General features: G+C 39.6%; 1 protein-coding gene across 1 annotated transcript in view; it reads right to left on the bottom strand.

The window, feature by feature from the left end:
• The window catches only part of LOC102210580 (carbonic anhydrase-related protein 10-like), a 142,172-nt gene that overhangs the window by 118,793 nt on the left and 2,917 nt on the right, over positions 1-20,462 (bottom strand). The window contains exon 2 of the mRNA XM_005747320.1: positions 16,869-16,943. Coding sequence (XP_005747377.1) covers positions 16,869-16,943 — 75 coding nt within the window. The remainder of the gene's footprint in view (positions 1-16,868; positions 16,944-20,462) is intronic.

The following is a 20,462-nucleotide window of genomic DNA, read 5'->3' on the forward strand; positions in this document are numbered from 1 at the left end:
GGAGGGTAAGATGGCGCCGCCATTGCGTGCAATAGGTCGGCAGCCTTAACATGAAATTTCCCCTTGTGGGACTAATAAAGGTATATCAAATCAAATCAAATATCATGCTTAGGTAACTAGTGAAACTAGCGAGCTAACTTCCGCTAACTTCCTGCTAACTTCTAACTCTGTTAAATGTAATGAATTCTGTTTTCATGGATGCCTGGATGTTAAACATCATAGTTACACCTGGTAAAGCAGCAACGCTGATCGTTTTATTAAAGATGAAAGAATTTAGACAGTTTTTAACTCTCAGTGATGTTTGTTTGACTTCGGGACCTTAAAGGATGGAGTTTAGGACCCAGATCGCTCCCAGATTTACGAGCACGTTAGTCCAACAAATATGGCAATAACGACGGCCCAATTGCATGTTCTACAGAAAAAATGTGCTTTGTTGTGTATCTGACGGACAAACACCAAACCAGTTAAGTTGCACCATTTTTACAAACCAATTCTGCTTCATCCGTTTCACTCAACAATTTCACTCAGCATTTTACCCAATATCTATCGCGATATTTCATTTTCTTATTGTTGCCAAGCATTGTACTGGTATTACCGTGAACGGTATAATATGGCCCAGCCCTAGTAACGAGTAATGTAAGGGATTACTATTGCAAAAAAGGTAATTAGATTACTGTTACTTTCCCGTAAGCACGCCGCATTACTGCGTTACTATAACCGTGATTTTTTTGCGAGAGTGTCTCATGACAATGATGTAAGCGAGTGCGATGTTCGTGGCAACAGCTGTGTGCAGATCAACAATAGATAATATAACGAGAGTATGACCTTACTTTGAGTTTGATTCTGTAAAAAGTGACAAAAACAGCGAAAAAAACCCTAAACTTCCAAGCAAGCACCGACAGTACAATGCCACGGGACTGTGAAACTCCCAGATCCTTCCACTGACTGTTACGACAAACCTGCACCAGGGCAAACCTCCGCCTGCCCAACTCCTGCTATACAGGTGAAAATAGAGCAACAGGACCACTGAGTCTTTGATTTTATTTATTTTCTGATGTGTTTCACTTGCATTTATTTGAAAGAGTGAGTGTAAACGCAAAAAACTATTTTATTTTATATGCTGGAATATGCAGAAAAAAGGTTTAAATGTTAAACAAATTTCTTCCAGTCAGAGAATGTTGCATATAATTTAATGTTTGCTTCATGCGTATTTTACTGCGGAAAGTTCTGTGTTGCTACAAAAACGGCAAGAAAAAGGCAATTAACAATGGAACAGAGACACATCATCATAATACTTAAAAATGTCTTTCCTACAGAGAAATTGCGAAGAGCAATCGTGGCTCAAGAGTTGGGAGTTCGCCAGCCTCGCCTCTGTCAGTGTGCCCCAGGGTGGCTGTGAGCAGAAAGCTCCTGAAGCATTTGAGGTGTCAGAATGTGGAAATTTCAACATCGCTTGAAAAAACTGCCAGCTAGCAACGTCCCTCTCACCAGTAGGATAACTGATTTTTAGCCAATTACAAGTTGAATCTGGTAGTTGGGGTTGTTAGCTAAGATACCGTCATTAGGAAGTGGCACAACTAATGTGTCTATGCGAGCTAATTTGCGATGTGCACCGCTGGCCCGGCCATTTATTTTTTAATGCACCTTCTGAGATTAATTCACTGTGTGTCTTGCCCAGGGCTGGACTGGGACAAAAAAAATCAGCCCGGGCATTTTGACTAGAGACCGGCCCACCAGGTATTATGGGAAAAGCCATAAAGCCTTTGAAAGAAAACAAACACTGTTGTGACAGTGATGTACAGTCTTGTTGGTATATGTATGATTTCTAACGTGGTACATCAGATAAAAACTTTGGTTGCAAGATTCAGATAATTATTTAATAAAAGCGAGACATTTTAAAAAAAGAATAAGAAAGAAAAGTATTTCTTTGTGCCCCCCTCTCCCTGTTAATGCCCTACCTGCCCCCTGGCAAAACTTTGCTATCCGCCCCTGCACAGTTACCAGCTGTCAGCTACTTAGAAAAGGATCCTGGTGTTATTTGTCTCTCAGAAACAGTTCATAACTTCTCTTCAACTCATTCATGTCACCTAAAAGGTAAACCTGTTTCTCCATCACCTGTTCAGCTCTGATGATTCAATAAGGACATCTCCTGGTTTCATCTTCATGTTTCCCTCTCACCACATATCCAAACCGACATCATGACCAGCAGCTTTTACAGCTTGGCTCCAGCAAACATCAGCTGATACTAGAAATTAATATTAAATAAATTCTAACAACAGCTGATCAAGCTTAAATATGCTGCTGTTGTTTAGCGCGACATCCGCTGGTTTCCTCTTTCTGGCACAAAGTGGGCGATAAACAAATAAGAGAGAAAAGCCGATCAGCTGATCATTGATCAGTTTCATGACTGAATGAGAGAAGAAGAGGCAGCTGACAGCGTAAAGACACAGAATAAATCCAGCTTTGTGTCTTTTTTCATTCTAGCTGAAGTACGGGACAAACTTTGTTTCTTTTCAGCTCAATTCGAAACACGTAATATTTTCTCTGAATACAGGACGATTCCATTTTTAGGGGACTGTTGGCAACTCTATAATAATTAACCTTATGAACAAAATAAAGTTCACTATCAGTAACATCATAGCATCCACCCAGCAGTATATAAACTCCGTCATGCTAGCTAGAATGCAGTCCGAGTTATTGTAACTGACTGTAAAAAGTCAGCACAACGAAAATAAACTCCACCTAAACTTCGTTTATATCTGACCCAGATAGACTGCAGGTTATAACTTCTTACCTGAAGTTCAGTTCACCTGATACTCGGACCGGCGGCCGCCTCGGGTCTCTGCTCCTCCTGCCTCCCCTTTCGCTCATCCACCTGGCCTCTTGTGGCAGCTCCGCCATAGCCACCACCAAACAACTGAGTTATTTTTACACATCTGCCAGCATCTGGCCAATCCACCAGCTTTCATTGTTTATACAGTTATAGAAAAAAATCATCGGCCCATTGGCCCACCGGGCGTGCCATCAGTTAACCCTTCCCAGGGTTGTATGATTGCTAAATGTTACCGTTCCAATAATACAGTTCTAATAATAAAGGTTTTATTGCTAATCAGTAATATGTTCTTTTATTTTTTTCATTTATATTGACACCCTGTTAAAGTTTAAAATCTATAGCTTTTCGAAGCATCTGGATTAAAGCAGGCCATTAATTCAATCCAATTCAATTAAATTCAATTTTATTTATATAGCACCAACCCACAACAACAGTCATCTCAAGGCACATAATGTTATGAAGGCAAAGATCCTACAATATTACAAAGAAACCTCAATATACAATAGACAACCCCCTATGGGCAAGTATTTTGTTGGCAAGGAAAAACTCCCCTTTAAAAGGAAGAAACCTGGCTCCGGGAGGGGTAGCCATCTGCCACAACAGGCTGGGAGCCGGACAGGACAGGAAATTCATGACCAAGTGGATGATGGAAAACCAGACCAGTCAAGGCCTCATTCACCCATGCTTACTCCACGCCAAGCTAAGTTGTTATATAAAAAAACATTAAAAAAGGAGTTTCTCCATCTCTCTGGCAGCCAGCTTAACAGCAACTAAAGTTTACAGTCAGGCATATTTGTTTACCCAGTTCTTTAAAATTCAGGCTTCTGTGTTTCTGGTAACTAATTTTTTAATAATTTTAATAGCTATAAAAACACTTAATTACATTACTAATTAATCAAATCTTGTTTTAATTGTTGATATCAGGTTAGTTTCCAGAGTCTGGCTAACTTTAGCAGTGCTAGAAGCAGTAGCCTTGGTTTCTTCCATGCTAGCAGCATGGAAGAAACCAAATATTGTTACACCTGGCTTGAACCGCTTGACTGTATTCCATTATTGTGAAAAAGTGACAGTTTTTATTTATTTATTGTTAAGCTTTAAGGCATTGCTTTAATCCAAATAGTAAATTTTCACAAAACAGTATAAGAACAAAAGACAATGTATTTAGTGGGTTTAGGTTATTTTTCTATCTAGAGTCGGGTTGAACTGCTGAATTTTTATGCATTCAGTGTGAAGCTTAACAACATCCAATATGATCTGTGTTTTAACCATCCCAGTTACATGAGATAGCTTAGATATAGATTTCAGTTGAAGACGTGGAGATGTACGAAGACCAACTAAATAGATAAACCCAGTGGTGGTTTTCAGCTACTAAATCATTATTTCTACAGACAACTTACTTTTTTATAAAACCTCTAGGGTTATGCATGAAGTGACACATTTTTTATACTATATTTAGCATATTTTAGCTTTTTTTGTTTTAGATTTAAAATGTTATTTACAAGAATGCCCTGGCCCACCACAGTCAGCAGCTCAATCAGCATAGTTACAATACACACAATGTGCACACAGCAAATAATTAATGGAATATTTAATGATGTGAAGATACATCAGGATTAAAAACCAAACAACAAAGCCCATTAGAATGAAAACAGGAGCAGTAGTGATCAGGTATAAGATGTGCAGTCAGATGTGATTAGAGCTGACTGCATTCATTCAGCAACACCGTCTCCACGAGACTTAGTCAGCCTTTCATTGTAATTTTTTCTTACAGTATTGCAGGAGGGAGAGATTCAGAGTATGAACTACGAGTACGTAGTTATAGACTGATTAGGCTAAACTTTCCTTTTCAACAAAGCAGATAGACTGGATCAGGTGATCCTGTATCTTCCCTCAGCTACGCTGAAACAGGCCTAGGCTTCTGGGGGCTTCTGGGGGCTGATGCACTGACTGTTTCTTGTTCACTGAGTGGTTCTCCTCCTGTCCTGCTCCCATCACTCCCATTATGTTGTGGCAGATAGCTGCCCCTCACTGAGCCTGGTTCTGTCAGAGGTTTCTCCCTGTTTAAAGGGAGTTTTTCCTTCCCACTGTTGCCAAATGTTTGCTGAAGGAGGATCAATTGATTGTTGGGTTTTTCTCCGTATTATTGTAGGGTCTTTTATAATATTAAGTGCCTTAAGGTGACTGTAGCTGTGATTTGGCACTAAACAGAAAAAAAACTCAAATTCAATTGAACTGAACTGAAATAAATTATTGATTCTTAGCAGATAATACGATGTTTCATGTTACGGTACCTTTGCAGTGACAATGCTAATGTTACTATCTGGACTGACATGTGCTTTTGGTGTCTGTGCCACTTAACTCTATGGTTAAAAAGTCTATATTATGTTTAAGTGTTCAGACAGTTTTGTATCTTAAAGCAAATAAAGAAACTAATTCCACAACTGCTTCATGGATCCCGCAACTAACGACTGGAATTAAACGTTAAACTTATGCATCAGATTTTCTGGTTTAACCTAATTTTAAGTAGTACAAAACAATTTGAGCATATTATCTTTAATTTGTTGCAAGGTCACAGGTTCAAGCCCCATACCAACCTGCACATTCACCATAAGATTACAGCTGCAGCTATGATGGAAAATGGTTCAGAAAATGCACCCTAATGACACACTTTGTACCTGGCAAGCTACCTCATCTCATCTCAGCTCTGCTGGATTACACTATATTATATTAGATGATGAATCCAGTGAAATCTTTAACTACGGCAAACAGGTCGTCTCAGAGAGCACATGCCCGTCCATTACAGCAGCCTGCGGCAGCCCAGCTAAATAAGAACAAATAGCAGAGGTGCCATAATCACCCCCTGCATTAGCTCTAATGTTGTTACTGCGGTGAGTAATTGCAAGAAATGTAGCGGGCAGCCATCAGGCATGGAGAATGTGGATATGTAATGATATCAGGAGATTATTGAGATTGAGTAGCATAACTTCATTCCCATACTCAGTCTTTTATGTCTTTTCCCGCTCTCTCTCACACCTCTCTCTTTCCCTCTCTCTCGCTTGCTCACACACACACACACACACACACACACACACACACACACACACACACACACACACACACACACAGCCTGTCCTTTAGTTCCATCTAAAATTGCTCATATCTCCTCTACTGCGTGAGAGAAATGTAGTTTCCTCCTCCACCTCCTCCTCTTCCCCTGATCTCGCAACTTCGCTTCATTTTTCCCTCTCCCCCTTGTCTCTTGTGACTCTGAGTCTCTGCACTGTGTGTGAGAGACAGATTTTATAAAGAAAGAGTAAGCAAGTAGGAAGCAGAAGTAGGAAAACTGCATGACAATGACATCGACAGAAAAATATATGAGTAAAAGCTATGTTTGTGCATGAGGGTGAAAGAAAGAAAAACGAAAGAGAAAGAGAGAAAGAAAGAAATAAAAAGTGGCAGGGGCTCCTCTGATCACTAGTGTGGTGTCCTACTTACTCTGCAGCACACCCAAATAACAACCCGGAACTGTGATGTTACAGTATATAACCAGCATACACACTTACAAACACAGACACAGTGAACATCATTACATCGTGTACAGGCACACGCCTCCATCTTTACAATACTAAAATAACACAAGAGGTGTGACATATATATAAGTTGCACAAACACCTCAGTGGAGGTGACACCGTCTGTTTTGTTTTGTTCATGTTTTAGTGACCTTTAAGTCACTCCAACATTGTACACTTTATTTGAGTAAATAACACCCTAATTAGAATTAGAAGAAGAAATGTTGTGGCGAGTCTTAGTGACAAAGGAGCACTCGGGTTCCTATTCCTTATGAAGCTGCAGCTACAAAGATGCGTTCATAGACGTGTGATATGCATATTGCTGATGTATCCCAGTGAACATTTTTCCGTGGCTCCATTTGAAAAACTCCTTGAGAAAATGCAGTGGGGACTCTTAAACCCGTAACCTGCTCTGTTGGCAATAAACACTGAGAGAACAAAGAATTTGAATGGCAATTATTTTTTTGATGGCTTTGCTTTGAAAAGCATTAACAGATAGACTGTTGCTATGAAGATGCAATAGAAGGGATTTTTTCCCTCTGCTGTGATAAATGGAGTGCATTTGGTGGTTGACAAATTCTGACTCCATACAGCCATTTCTACACAGAACTCATTTATTAAGGCACCTCACGCATTACTCCTCTTACGGTTCTGTGGAACCGAATACTGTTGATTCATTAGTCAAGGTGTTGCTAACTGGCAGCATAAGTTGATGATCTCGTGTTGCCAGATTTCACCTACCAGCAGCTAAAACTCTGCTACTTACATGCAAACCCTGCCTGTGGTGAACTTGTGCAAAATAATATATCAAAGATGTGTTTGTGTAGGCCAACTTAAAGTGACTAATACCTTGGAGTGGATACTGTATGTGTTAGCGTGATCTCCTTGCGATGGACTGGTGACCTGCCCAGGGTTTACCGGCGTGTCTGTATAGCGCCAGTTCATCATAGCACAATACTCATCTCAAGGTTCTTTAGGCTCGGTCCACACAACCAGAAAACCCTGCGTTGCAAGCTCCAATTATAGAAATCATACATGCCCTCTAGCAAGCTCTGCATTTGGGGGGATTTAGTGTGAAGTTCCACAGCCGTTACCCAAACCTTCTAGTCCATAGGTGTCAAACTCTGGCCCGCGGGCCAAAGTTTGGCCCGCAGCCTAATTACATTTGGCCCGCGAAGCCATACCAAATTACTATTAGAGCTGGCCTACTGGTATTATACAGCTAATATATATATTGTTTAGTATTAAGCTTTGCTTGTTCCATATTCAGTTTTTCAGCAAAACGTGTTTTAGTCCATAAGAAAAGATTCATTCTTATATCTGGAGGAATAAATATATTTCAATAAATATTAACGTTAGCCCGCGACTTTGTTCCAGTTTTGAATTTTGGCCCACTGTGTATTTGAGTTTGACACCCCTGATCTAGTCTATTTGAAGTCGCAGTTGTAACAGGTACCAACTGGAGCTGCTATAACTTCCAGCTCCACCAGGGGATTCCCAGCAGTTCCTGAGCCAGCAGAAAAATATAATTCCTCCAGTCTTGGGCTGGTTCTGGGGCCTTCACCCAGGTGGATAGACAAGGGAATTCACATCAAGTACCTTGTAGGCTTCCTCAATGTGGAGGAGAAGCAGTTTTACTCTGGGCTCTTATAGTGGATTTTAAAGAATAAGCTTGGTCAATCTAGCTATCTAATTTGATAATTTGCTCATGTTCATGACTCTGTTCTTGTAGTTGTTACCATAATATGCCATATGCTCCCCGTTTTGTGAACAAAATTCCAAGAAGCTTTAAGTCCTTCACCTCCCCACCTTCATCTGAAGGAAACACGCCTGCCTCTTTCAAGTAGAGAAGCACTTTGGTGATGTTGAGCATTCCACCTGTATGACTGTCAAGTCAGCACTGAAGAACCTTGTGCGATGATGCCAAAAGGACATCACTGCATCCCCATCATGTTTCTTTCCTAACTTACACTAGACCTTGAAATTCTGTCCATAAATAGGAAGCAGAGTGTTTTAATAGCCTCACATAGTGCCTGCAGACAGCCGTGTTGATAATAAAATTATTACAATTTAGACTTCCGACTCGGATTTCACTGCAGAATGCCTTGCTTAAAGTGCTGTAAGAATTTATTTAGAAAAGAGACACCATTTTAAGGTAGAGGTAGTCAGACAGGTTTCTATAATATGTCACAGGCTTTATGGAAAGCTGTAATTTTCCTGGAACTTTAAATGTGACCCAAAGTGCAAAATTGTAAAAATATACCTTTCATTTGTTCTTCCTCTCTTTCCCGTTGTTAAATTTGCCTTTAATCACCTCCTCGCTGCAGCTACCGAGAGCTAAAAGGTAGACTCTCAATTCCCTCAGCTCTCCTTTCTTTCCTCACCACCCGGCCCCCTCACTTTAAGGTGGTCTCACACACACATGCGCACGCACGGTTAGAGCTACTGTTGAGATCCATCAGCAGGAAAGGGCAGCTCCCCTGAGCTTTTGCTTTTCTTCTTTTCTCTATTCTTCACCCGCTCCTCAGACTTTTTTCCCTGTCTTTATTCCCTCCGTCCTTTCAGCTCCTCATATCAAGGCAGGCCCAGAAACACATACAATGACAAAGTGAGAGAAACCACACGAACATGGTGTCTCGCTAGCTTCCTGTCATGTTGCCATAACATAATTCAAGTGTCATCAAGACCTCACAACACTTCATTTGCATTTGCTTGATCTCTATTCCAAGCATAGAGGAAGCCAATCAAAACATGGCCGTGGATGGGCTCTTCCTGAATGAAATGCAGACTGCAGAGTTAGCAGGGGAGACATGGAACTTATTCTCCTGACTCAAATAATTTACCTGGCATTTGCTTAAGAAAAGACCAATTATTATTTGAAGGTCTTCCTTGACTTTCTGTATGTCTAAAGCAAAAACAGATATTGTTTGCTATGTCCTCTTAGAGGGATGTAGCAAAAAATGAGGTACTTCACAAAGGAAACACACACGTTGCCACTTCTAACAGAAAATATGTGTGTTGGAGAATGGCAGCTTGACAGTTTATTCAGTTTGCTGCACGGAGCCAAGGAACTGGAAGTTTAAAAGGAATACAGAAACCAGTCTCACCAGTTTGCAGGCAAAAAAATAAATAAATACACATTTATAGCACAGCAGATTCTTTTTGAAGAATTCAGATTTGAAAAAAATGAAAGGATTTAGTACAGGTGTCACGAAGTTTGAGTTTATTTGAAGAAGGTTCAAAATGGCAGAGCTGAATGTAATTTTTATTTCTTATTGCAAAAGAAATACATCAAATCAAGTGTTTACCTCATTTATCCTTCCACTGTAGAGTGTATTCACATAAACAGGACATTTAAATAATTTGAGACTGCGTTTAAATCTTCCAAAAAGACATACAAGAGAATAACATGTGGTGTGTGCTGTGTGATACTATACTACTAAGAATGTTGAGCCTTAGTGTGAGTGAAAATTTAGTATTTTCAGGTATCGTCTGTTAATTTACATTAAATTGCAATAAAAGGTGGCAGACTAAATGCTGACGTTGATGCAGTGTTCCATCTTTTATATACAGTCTATGGTAACACCGCAGTGATAATCTTATAATGCTGTGCCACTAAAGGAACAATAAGGTACTTTTGTATCTCGATTCGCTGTGCTTACATGTTCAAAAGGTTTTAAGTACAACACTGTTAATTATTCCATTGGATCTCTTATTTGTAGCAGACTGTAACTGAGAATGATGGGAATGTCCTAAGTTATTAACCTAAGTGGGCAGAAGAAAAAAGCTCTTCTAGTCTTTGGAAGCTTTTCAAAGAATGAGATAAATTAATGTGATAAACTACTTTTCCTAATGTATCCAATTGAAGTTCAGAAATATACTGAAATTTGAAAATAAAAATGTCAACCTCAGAGTGGGACTAGAGCAAAGGTCAGAGATTCATCAGAGATGAACAAAGAATATCTGCTTTGGTGTGATGAAAATCTGTTATACACATGTTTAAATATTTCCAAAGATCAACAGACTCAAACTTTTAGCCCCAGAATCAGTCGACATAGCTAAGAAAATTAACTGAAGTAACACAAGCAGAGATTTCCTGACTTAGCCTGCAGTATGAGTCATACTCAAAAAGTCTTTAAATCTCATAGTTCTTATAACAGGTTTCTCTCCTTGGACTGATAAAGGCCCATTTCAATTACATGCTTGTGTTTGCAGACTCCAATCCACAGCGCAGATAACCCTGACGAACTCATACTCAGACTTTAGGAAGAACGACCCCAGAGCCGTAGAAGATAAATGGGACTCACCATGGCTACAAGTAGTCATTTTATAACATAAGTAGCTGAACACAAGTTTCCATTCACTGTTCACTGAGTTCCCCTTATTTACCCAGGATGAGCATTTAGTCATATTACTGTTACTACTTTACTGCACTGTAGAAAGATCTGAAATCATTCTGACATATATACTGCACAAAATTCAAGATTCTCACAATGACACTCCCTGACTAAACTAATATTTTATTCAGTTTTTTTGATATAAACCATAGTTTTGACTGCTGCTGTCAAAACAAGCCAAAGTTAACATTAAAAAGGTCCACGTTAACCTAAACCAAAATCCAATCAAATCATTTTCATCCCCAAACAAAAATTAAAATTACTTATATAACATAAAAAGAAGAATAAAGTCAGAAAATAAAGCTAACAGTAGAAATCAGGACTCTGACATTTTGTTCCACGCAGGATACAAACATCAGTCAACTGGTATTTATAGACCTACAAAGTCTGTATTAAAAAGCTGGAGGTGGCATTAAGTAGCAGCGTTACCCGCTGGGAAAACCTGCGTCTTGCACTTTGTCTTGCTCTTTTCCCCCACCTGCTTTCAGGTGCAGTATATGTAATAAAAACTAATTGGTCAGCGTTTGGAATGGAGATACAATTTACATGTGTATGTCCTATGGGTAATTATCTGAGGGCCATAAAGGTCCATATGTGCCCCTAAGCAGTAAAAGGTAAATGTGTACACCATCTTCACTATATTTTAAGGCACCCCTGCACAGAGTTAGCAATTAGCTGGAGTACAGGAGTATTTGACAAAACAAAAGGTTATGCTATGAATTTTGCTGAGTGTGCAAAATGTGTCATTTTTTTTGTTAACACGTTTAATGTAAAATCTTTAATTTGATACTTGCTAATGACTTTAGCTACAGTGCGTCTTCACTGCTACCACACAAATTACAGTATCAGTTGGATCATTAATTTACAGCACATTTGGGTCATCTCTGTTTTCTGCATTGCTGTCATAGGTGAAAGTCTGCTCTGTTACTCTTTAGAAGAATAATCTTAAAACTTGTGATTTCCGTTTTTGTTCACGCTCAGACAGGCTGCTTGAGTCTGTTTGCTTTTAGCTTATTGCTAGTCTTCCACATTAAAGATGAAATACACCAAGACCAACATGGTGTTTTCTGTTACCATGACATTTTAGGTTAGTGTGACCTACAAAATATAACCTCTGTCTATTTTCCACATGTCCACTTAAATGTTCACTGAGGAAATGGCCTTATCAGCCATCGTCAACCACTGCGCACAGTCCAGGTTTCCTCTGGCTCTGAATGGCCCTCAAGATGTGAGCAAATTCAAATGAATGACAGCAACATCTCTTGGCCACTCAGGCTAGAATGAAGACTGAGCTGCAGGGAACAAGCAAAAGGAGAGAAATGAGCAGGATAACAAAGAAAGAGATGGAGAGAAAAGGGTGGGTGACTGGGCCAGAATCTGGATATGCTGGAGAAAAGGAGACAGGAAAATAAGAGCAGAGGCAAACGAAAAGCAGACGAGTGGACCAGCCATAAGCATAGGGGAAACCAAGGAATGAAGGAGGAGGAGAGAAGCTGAAAGGGCAGAGGAGATGAGAGAGAATAAAGCCAAGGGGAGGGAGAAGATGAAAGGAGACAGGGAGACAACCAAACACAGATGTGATCAAATATATATAAGAAATGTACAACGAAAGGATGAACCTGGCGCCCCTTAGAGTCTGATGCAAGGAAAGAGAGATGGGGAGAGAAAGCATGAGAGAAAGTTGAAGCCTAATGCTCACCGAATAACTAATGCAAATATCAAATTGACTGTTAAATGAGTTCATATTTTTAGGTTGATTCAGAAGCACATTGTAAAACATACCATATCATTATATTAAAGTGAAATCTCATTGTTAGATCACTTTGAAACCTATAAAAATTAGTTGTTCTAACTTGACGTCCTTTGAATTGAAAGCATAATTGCAATGCAAAGACACTGCGAGCAGCTTAAAGCCGTCTTTGTAATGACTGGTATAAAAGAAAGGAACGGCTGCAGCTGAAAATCCTTCAAACATAATTAGTTTTTCTCGGTTGGAATCAGTGAAAATACAACAGCTTTACACAACTGGCCATATAAACCACTCAAGCATTACAGCAATATCAACTGTGATATTGGCTCCCTGTGTGAGGCCAGATCACCTTTGACCCCTTGGAGGCAGGAACTCTGAGGACTGTTTTGTCGTGCCATTGCAGCAGGTTCTTTGGATCCTGTGGGATGTGGGGTGGATCATCCTTGTTATGCCACTTCTAAAGAAGGCTCAGTCAGCCTGTGCTGGGTCACGCACCTCGGGCTCTCTTTCATGTTTCTTGAGTCGCGCTTTAACAGTTTTTGCGGCATTTTGGTACATATCGTCTTGCTGGGAGAGGCTGCTGTTGCCATGGGTGTGTTTGTGTGTGCTTGGCTTGTAACTGTATTTATGTGGGTGGTAAGTGTCAAAGTAACTTACACGTGAATGCCAGGACCCAAGGTTTGCCAGCAGAACATTGCATTGTAACTGGTAGTCAGTATTTTTCTACTGCAAAAGTGCTTTAATGTTAAGATTGATTGGAACTGAACTACCAGAAACAGTGGCACAAGTAGCATATTTCAAATCAAACCAAAAACTAGAACGCTTCAAAAATATTTTTAACTAGGCTAAACCACCAAAGAAATATCCAATCAGAATACTGCTTAATATTGTTAGAAGAAAGTAAAAGAAGATAATTTGTTACAGTTTATCTTTTTTTTTTTTCTCTGTAGTTTTTTCACACTAAAAACTACTTTTGGGTGCTTGGTTAGCAGATGTGCCTCACTTTTACCATAACCAGGTCTGAAAAGGACGCCTTGTACCACCAGTGCAATAATATACATCCTGGGAACGAGAACAGGCTCTTGCTTCTTTTTACTTCAAAACTCGATATAGGGTAATCAGTTTACTCAGGGCCATGTGAACATTTGCTTTTTGCTTTAACTTGGAGATCTAGCGGGCTGCGCCAGTTAACCAATCTCCAGCTTCGAATAAGTCACATCTGATGATTCATTAACTGTTCATTTTAACAGTCATTTCTAGCTTGGTGAGCCAAGTATGGATGCAAAAAATAAGTACCGTTTAAATTATGTGACATCTTGCTGGCGTTCCTGGTGGATATGAGATTATTTTCTCAGTATAGGTGCTGTTGGTTGAACCTGTGAAGTGAAGTGGAGGACCAGAGATACTTGTTGCCATATACGTCTGCCAAAGGCTCTCCGGTGTTGCATGGTTTCTGCGGTGCATACTGTATCTCGTGTTATATTTAGTTTTGTATTTTACGGTGCCAAAGAAATAGCTCATGAGCTAACCACAGTAGCAATGCCAGACTCCTTCCTCTCTGCCTCCTCTTATCTGTTATTCTGAAAATCTCAGTGTTTACGACAAAGTAGCCCAGTAGTTGGCTCATTTGTGCTCCCTACAAAATCTGGTGGAGCATCTCACAGTAATCTCGCTCTAGAGGCTATATGAATTTGTGTTTCTCTTTAGAGGTTGCAGACACTCATCTCAGTCCATTTTCCTTTTGAAAAACACCCACAGCTGTGTCCCTCTCTTATCTCAGCCTGTGTATCTCATGAGGGTGCAAAGGTGATCACAGCAAATACGCACAAGATGACAGTGAACTGAGTTTTGAATACCATTCCATTTTCTTTCTTTTTTTCTGCTGACTACATTCCCACTTTACTCTCCAAAAACAGCTTGAAGCAGGCATTTCTCCTGTGCTGGCACAGCACTCACACAAAGCAAGAAGAAAGGTGCCATGTGAAAGTAGATCGAGGGTGAAAAAGCAGTAGTCAAAGTCGGGCTACGCTCGCTGATGTGATGAGCCTACTGACAGTCTCAAATTTCCCAGAAGGCAATTCACACATGCACACACACACAATCACACTTCTTCATTTGGAATTATTTCAGTCTCATTCTAAAACAGGAGGCGCAGCATCTAAAAGCACGACTCTTGCACGAGCATGAAAGTACAACTCCAAATTAAACTCAGCTGATTTCAAAGTAATTATAAAATTATCCCAGCTCCTTCTACACGTGCAGAGGCACAGCGAGGAAGATCAGCTGCAGTGCCTCGGCAACTCCATTACCTTGGCTCGAGTTAATTAATTGCATGTGACAGGCAGAAGTATAAAGGTGAATGAATGTGCCCCTCATCTACATCATCTCCAAAGTCATTTACTAATACAGTCTGTGATCGCTGGCCCTGATGTCAACACGAAAAGAATGTTGATGTTGAAAGATACTGCAAAACCCTGCATCACGTTGAGTGATGAAATCTCTCCAGTAGCTACAGACAGCATCGACACCAGAGTGAAGAAGAAAAAAGGGAATGTATGACTACAAGGACAATAAGCTTCAAACCCCTTATTTCGGGGTCATGTTAGTAAAGCATTGGATTGTACATATAGGTGTGCTTTCCCTTTTCTCACGTTACAGAAAAAAAAATCACTTACTTGCATTAAGAACATTTGTACCAGAATCAAAGAAAAACCACCACATGGGGCTGCTTGAATCTTTTAAAAAGGACCTCAAATCAACACGCGACTCTTCATTATTATGCAGAACAACAACCAGTACATATTAAAATTCTTCAAGACCTTTTTTGTCATTATTGTTAATGACTATTCTGTTTGTTTATGATTTCCTTCTTTGACTATTGTGCAGTCAAACACAGGCAGCCCCTTTTCTTTGACTCTTTGCAGCGACAGTAAAGGCATTCATTAACTCATTATACATATTAAAGACACAGCAGGCTTCCGTCATGAATGCATAAAAATAAAAGTAACTGTAGATTTCAGTGTGTGCTTGTTTGTCGGAGTCAAAACTTAATAAATTGAGTGAACTCAGCACGTGCTATTCAGACAGAAAGACACGAAGCAAAAGGACTGCAGGAAGTGAAACGAAAGCCACTTGTTGCTGCTGAATTAGCCTTTCAGCTGTTTTTTAAAGAAAAAAACAAGTTATTGCTTATGTTAACAAAAAAAATAGTAAAAATGTAACTTACAAAAAAAGGCGCTCCTTCCTACCCAGGGTAAACTTGAAAAAGATGTTGAAAACACAACTTTCCTCAAAACAATGTGAAGATATGGCTCAAAAATTGAAAAGTAAAAGGCCATCTTTTAAGATCACCAAAAAGACATTTAGAAAAAGACAGCCCTTTTCATCCAAGTTTCTTTGAAAAGATAAAGGGCACACTTCCTCCTCAACAGCTCTGCAGACTCCTCAGGCAAACAGCAGATTCAGCCAAAGACCTTCCTGTGATGTGACCTTGTTAAACACTACATCACAATGCTGTTGTAGCATGTGGGAACCATAAGTTGTGATTGTCCCGAGGCTTGTACAAATGAGCTCCCCGTTCAGCACACACTGAGCAGAACCACATCAGAATAAATGTACATATGCATTTAATATTTTAACAAATGCTGCTGAGTAACATTACCTTGCATAACTGGAGTGGATGTCTAACACCACCTCACAGCCAAAAAAGCTTGTTCTTTTTAAAAAGAAGGAAACATAAAATGTGTTTGTAATTTTATAAAAAATATAGTTAGGTGTCTAATTAAATGTAGCCTTACTTTAGTAGCCCCCAAAGTCAAGCTTAGCATCAATCCTGGTGGATCAGCTGACACCTTTCTCCATATCCAATTGATAAATTTCATATATGGCCAACTCTTTGACCTGCTTTAGCTTGCCTATGATTACTCCACACTCCAACCCACTATGCAAACCACCACCACTCCAGTCTTTCATGCTTGGTTAGGCCCAGTCACACCGGTCTAGAGACCAGTCGGCAACTGTCTGGAAACCACCTGTAACCAGGGAAACGCCTATGGGTACATCACTGTTGCTAAGTTCTAAAGACTTTAATGAAGCCAAATTTTGATTGGGTCTAAAATGCAGTGTTAACAACATACATGCACGTGTGGTACACAAATATGCAACTTAATAATCAGCTTCGTTTGTTAAATTCAAAGATTTTGAATTTTATTTAACAAACTATGATCCAAAAAATGAAACCCTTGTGTCAGTGACTAACATCTTTACACATTTGATCTGGTGTTGAACCATTGTATTTGACTTTGATGGAGATCATTTACCTGGAACAAAGCTCCCCTGGACAACATCCTTATATGCCCACCAACCGTCATCAAGCTTGGATGTAATAGGCTGAGCTGCAGGGAAAAAGAGAAGGAGACAACATTTTATAGCACTTTCACGCATCAATCCCACATCAGTTTGACTCTGCTTAACCTACAGACTGGAATGAAATAGGTTACGCAAACACTGTTAACGCCTCTGCAGCTGTAACACTGCAGACAATGACATGGACGTCACTACCTGACGCAACTCCCTTCTCCCTAAATAGTCCACAACTTCAGTAAATTTAGCACTACTATAAAAAAAAGTGTACCCCTTGTTTTGTACAAAATGATCTGTATAATCTAGAATCTGAGGATAAAAAGATGGAGTAGTTAGTGCTGTTCCCTCGCAGCACGAAGGTCCTGTATTTGACTCCACCACCTGCATGTAGGGCTGTGCAATATGACCAAAATCTCATATCCCTATATAAGACATTTCTCATCCCGATAACGATATATATCACAAAATTGTGCTTTTTCTGTCAATTCTGTGAATCTCAGGCAACTCAACTTGTGTGAAGTGTTTTCAGCGGGACGTCGTGTACCTGGAGTCGAGTGTGTATATAATGTTGTGCTACGTGATTGCTAGCAACACAGCTGTATGTTAGCATAACATTAGCACAGTGAAGCTGGAGGATGAACGCCAACTTTTCTTCCACTCGATAAAAGTTAACGTGAGGGATTCTGGTCATTAGGGACAAATTCAATCGCATGGCAGGATGCTATACACGGGCCAAACTTCAGTCAGGAGAACAACTGAGATTATTCATCCACAATACGAGGTTAGTTATTAATATACTGCAACAACATGGGAATAGAGCAGCTGCGAGAGAATTCAACATTATTGAATCAATGTTACGGAAGTGGAGGAAGCGCAGTTTTTGGCTTTTCACCATATTTCAAAAGTGCTTCATCTCTTTGCTATGACTGTCGCCCACCATAATTTGCAGATGATAATGGTTGGATGCTTCCGACCAAAACAGGCGCAGCTTGATTACATCATCAACATGTGCTATCGCAATAGACCAGTATAGTCAAAATCTCTATTGTCGGCCAAATTTATATCGTTTCTATCGTATATCGTTTCTATCGCCCACCCCTAACTCTGTCTAATACTGAGAACTGAAGACATGAATGGGAAACAAACAGTGCAGAGAGACAACAGCAGCCCAGCGGAAGGTATCTAAGGCACAAGCAGATGTAAGTGTTGCAGCAGAGGCTGATGAGAAACAGGAAAAACAGGAAAAATAGTAAGAAGTGAACTGCAGTTTTTTTGTTTATCCAATTCCCTGCATCACGAAAAAAGAAAATGTAGTATGGTCCCAGGATAAAAAAAAAAACTGGCTTCACTCTGGCCCTGGCTTCTGTCATTCGAAAAGAACTGCATCTGATCGTGCCAGCAATTATTTGGCGCCTATATGTATAACTTGGAAAACTAGAAATGCATTAATTGTAATTTTTAATTTTCTTGGCCAATCCTGGTTTCCTGTTTTGCTCCTGCCAATTCCAATTTTGGCTGATTTAGATCTTTCAAGAACTACAATCCACTGCTTACATAACTTTAAGATTTCGTTAACAGAATTTTCAATTCATGTACACAATAAAACAATGATTTCTATTGTTTTCTATGACTGCAACCAATTACAGTGACTATCAAGAAAATCTCACGAGTTAGTCCAGGTTACTGGAAAGGGCTTTTCATATAAATAACATCCAGTGGCAGTGAGAACACTATCCTTTGGTTTGAGTTTGTTTCTGTGCTACTTTAACTTTTTATTAGCTAGCTAGCTTTGGCACTCCATCCTCTTTTCCATTTTCCTCTTTTATCGCAGCAAAAATGCCAAAGTTTGAGCCTTAAAATCACACTCAAAAGCAGGTTTTTGACATCATCGTAGCTGCCTCCATCTTTTATACTTTCTGTTTATTATCATCTATCATAAGTGTCAATGGTTTATTTAAATTAAACAAGACATTCTACAGGTTGAATAAAGACACTCAGACTGTTGTTCAAGGTTCAACAATGAAGACGTGCACGGGTGGAAGCTCGAAGGAGATCCACACCCGAGGCCTTGCAGTCAGATTTATTTATACAAAGGGACAGTTGCATTTCCTGTTTTTCAAGCATATTTATCAGCATGTGTGTGTGTTCTGTGTGTGTGTGTGTGTGTACGTGACAGGATGTAATGGCATGTGATACACAAATATATGAGCATTGTAATACATTCGAAAGCTTCATAACGGAGGTATCTTTTAATAATAGACATCTGCAGTTTAAACTTTAAGAGTTACTTCTAATGTCCCTGTGAAATATATGAACATTCTGAAGCATGCTAAGTAATAAAACCTTAATGCATAAGTGAATAAATCATAGTACAACTTAAATTCTTCTAACAATAAGAATCGCATATTCTTCCTGTTTTAGTAAGGTCTCAGTCACACAGGTCTAGAGACCAGTCAGCCATTCCCAGCAACGTCTCCTCTCAAGAGAAAATTGTATATCAACCAGTTAGCCTTACCACTGAAATCAACACATTTCAAAAGGTGGAACTTTTAGTTTGGAGGCAAATGGTCTCCAGTTGCACTTTGTATCAGTCTTTTTCAAGTTTCACTACGACTCAGTGGTTAGTTACCGAACATTTGCAGATAAGTTGATGTCTTCCATGCAAACTGTGTAATCGCAATCGCAAGAAGGTTTTCAGTGCACTACCTCTTTCCAAATGATTTCACCTAGCAACAGCAACCACTCTCCCAGAACCACTCACCAATTCCTCAGGGAAAACTCATTTTTCCCTAGCAACCACTGGTTGCCAGGCGGTCACTAACCGTTCCCTAGGCCTGTGTAGCTGTGCCCTGAAGAGTAGCTACCTCCAACATGTGTGCTAAAACTACTACATCTGTTCACTGGAAACACTGGCACCAGATTGATGTCCAGTCCCAGGTAGACAGCAAACAAGTTGGCCCAGCTGGGAACAGTGTTGTGTTCAATATTATTAAACTGGGAAACTGGGAATGCATACAGACAAAGTAAAAACTCAAATTATACTTTAAAGCTAATATTATAAACAGCACACATTTCTAACAAACTTAATGCTAGCAAACGGACATGTCCTAATCTAATGATCACATTAGGAGTAAAGGTGACAAACATGCTGCATAAACAAGTTGAAAGTAGTAGAACTTTGACAGTCTGGCAGAAGGTACAGCAAAAATAGCTGATATTTAAACTAGAGGGCTAAATGAAGAAAGCAGGTGCAGGTGTGCAAAGAGGGTGCAGTCAGCTGTTTGAAACACTGAGGATGTCTCGGGCACCTTCAATGTGCAATGTTTGGCTACAGTTAAATGGTATGTTTTAAAGTAAACATGAGAGACAGGTAGGGAAAGAAATAAGGGATTATGTCACCATGACAGATAAATGAACCAGAGTCCTGTAAATGATTTGAGGAAATATAATAACTACAAGTACTAGAATTTCATTCATCCAAAACTCTTGAGACCAGCCTGCAATCACAACTCATATATATATATATATATGAGTTGTGATTATATATATAT

This window comes from Pundamilia nyererei, unplaced genomic scaffold (genome assembly GCF_000239375.1).
Source record: "Pundamilia nyererei isolate P.nyererei 1_Seehausen unplaced genomic scaffold, PunNye1.0 scaffold00193, whole genome shotgun sequence".
NCBI classification, from domain to species: Eukaryota; Metazoa; Chordata; class Actinopteri; order Cichliformes; family Cichlidae; genus Pundamilia; species Pundamilia nyererei.